Source organism: Alosa alosa, chromosome 22 (assembly GCF_017589495.1).
Source record: "Alosa alosa isolate M-15738 ecotype Scorff River chromosome 22, AALO_Geno_1.1, whole genome shotgun sequence".
NCBI lineage: Eukaryota > Metazoa > Chordata > Actinopteri > Clupeiformes > Clupeidae > Alosa > Alosa alosa.
Genome location: NC_063210.1, coordinates 15,864,335 through 15,866,834, shown reverse-complemented (window position 1 = coordinate 15,866,834; position 2,500 = coordinate 15,864,335). Strand labels below are relative to the sequence as shown.

The 2,500-nt window shown below is 44.9% G+C and overlaps 1 protein-coding gene across 3 annotated transcripts in view; it reads left to right on the top strand.

Moving 5' to 3' along the window:
- Window positions 1–2,500, top strand: part of prkg1b (protein kinase cGMP-dependent 1b) — a 145,567-nt gene that overhangs the window by 106,112 nt on the left and 36,955 nt on the right. For all 3 annotated transcript variants that reach the window (XM_048233584.1, XM_048233583.1, XM_048233585.1), the window contains one exon: window positions 812–877. In XM_048233584.1, coding sequence (XP_048089541.1) covers window positions 812–877 — 66 coding nt within the window. The remainder of the gene's footprint in view (window positions 1–811; window positions 878–2,500) is intronic.

Genomic DNA, 2,500 nt, shown 5'->3' with positions numbered 1-2,500 from the left:
AAACACACACACAACTGTACACACATAAACACAAACACACATACACACACACAAATGCACAGACACAAACACACACACAAACACCCCGACACACACAGAGGAATATCTCCAGACTGGTAGCATGCATGGACTCTTTTGCATCATACAGCCAGGGCTGTGTTTTCTGTTTACGCCTCTGATGCCTTTTGACTTTGGACTGTTGACTGACCGCTGACTTCCTTTGAGCGTTTGTGTTCGGCTCAAATCTGTGTATGGATTCATCCTCTGTTTGGAATTGAACTGCTATGCTAATGATCACGGTTCATTGAAGAGAGATTTAAAACATTACTCCCAAAGTTGAGCCTATTTTCAGAGTGCAACAAATCAATATTTCCTGAACCAACCTTCCCCTCTGTCTAAGAACGCACAGAAAATCATTTGTCTTTGTCTCTTCCTATGCTTTGTTTTTATTTATTTATTTTTGTAAAAGAATTTTCATTGTTCGTTTCTGAGGGGAGACACGGTATGATTATTACATTTTACATTACCCGAGCACATCAGCTTTAATTTAGCCGCCAGCGTTGCTTCCGATGACCGCTTTGGTCGCTCTGGACGTCTGAGGCGGAGGAGTGAGTGAGTGAGTGAGTGAGTGAGTGGAGAGGGGAAATGACAGGCAGCTCCTGCTTAGAAATGCACACACACACACACACACACACACACGGCACAGACGCTGGGCAACTCCGAGGAGGTCGGCCAAGGGGGAGATCAGACTCGTTTGATTGATGGCTTGTCATTTTCTGTTTCCTCACCTCCCCCTCTTCCCTTCCCGCAGGGAGGACATTCGAACGGCCAATGTCATCGCAGCGGAAGCCGTCACCTGTCTGGTCATCGACAGAGAGTGAGTAGTCTGTTTTCCCCCTTTCATCTCCCGCCTTTGCATGAATTTAAATAAACTAACCCCTTATCTCTTCTGGGCTTTACATTTCACAGGCAGCTTTGTTAGATACATACAGTAAATTTTTTGCTAGCGCATAACCAGCTGTTTTGAGGGGCAGGGGTAGGCATGGCTGGACATCACAACATATGTCCATTTTGTTAGTTCATCATTTCTAGCTACAGCTCTCCTTTTAGCACAACAGGTTGACAGTTCAAAAAGGCAGTGCACATCTACAGTACCTAAATTCCACCTGAAATTCCCTTGAGCTCCTTTGCATGACGTCATAATAGACCCTTTCAAGAGAGTTCCATTATCAGCATCATAGTTGGCCCCACAAGGCTTCCGTTTTAACATTCCATATGTTATCTTAATGCAGAGGAAGTAGATTGGGAACCAAATAGAACATTCAAGCATTGTTTTTGTTTTTATTTTTGAAAGGGTCTATAACATTCATAAGAGTGACCTCTCCATTTACACCAACTTACAGTACAAACACAGAAACACCACCTAGGTACCACAAATGAGTGAAATAATGGATTCAGTCAGGTAATATTAATGCAGTATTTATTTTCTTATTATGACTTCTTAGAGTTCCTAAGCAACACCACTGTGTGACTCATTATGTAGATGGCTTGTTCTTGGGTTCGTGAGCTAATGTTTAGCACAGGCACTTAGCATCACCCTCCTCCATTTTCCACACTTTCTACTAAATGTGTATTAATTGCAATAAACACCAGCTCAACGTCTGCAATCATTATCGAGGTGGCAGCAGTGCCATCATGTTGAGTTTGTGTGTGTGTGTGTGTGTGTGTGTGTGTGTGTGTGTGTGTGTGTCGTGCATGGGAGTCTGTGTGTATGTGCAAGAGAGTTTGTGTGTGTGTGTTTATGCTTGTGTGTGTGTGTGCTTGTTTGTGTGTGTGTGTGTGTGTCAGTGTGCATGCACATGGGAGTCTGTGTGTATGTGCAAGAGAGTTTGTGTGTGTGTGTGTGTTTATGCCTCTGTGTGTGTGCTTGTTTGTGTGTATGTTTGTGTGTGTGTGTGTGTGTGTGTGTGAGAGAGAGAGAGAGCATGCATTATCCGTGTGTGGGTGTAGGCAGTGTGCATCATGGCTCCCTGAGATCTCTTTAATTCCCAGAAGACCTCACTCCACCCAGACTCCACTGAGCACCCCTCACACCCACCACTGAGCACTTTAAAAAAGGAGAGGGAGAGAGAGAAAGAGAGCGAGAGAGGGGGAGAGAGGGAGAGGGAGAGAAAGAGAGAGAGAGAGAGAGAGAGAGAGAGAGAGAAAACAGGCCCCAGAGAAATGTCTCAGTCAAGTCAACAGGGAAGGCAGCCATGTAAGTCACGCTGGAGGGCTCCTCTCTGCTCACAAAGTTTGTACACTCACACTTTCTCTCCCCTCACAAAGCACGAGGAGAACAGCCCTTCTCAGGAGCCATCTCAGCACCCTACTGCCTCCTCTGTTGCTGTGACAGAGATTTGCAACGGTTTATTCCTGGAGAAGAAGCATTTAAAGGCAGTCTCCAAATACTTACACTCTATATACTATACTCTATCCCCTGTAGCGCTACCATATTGTA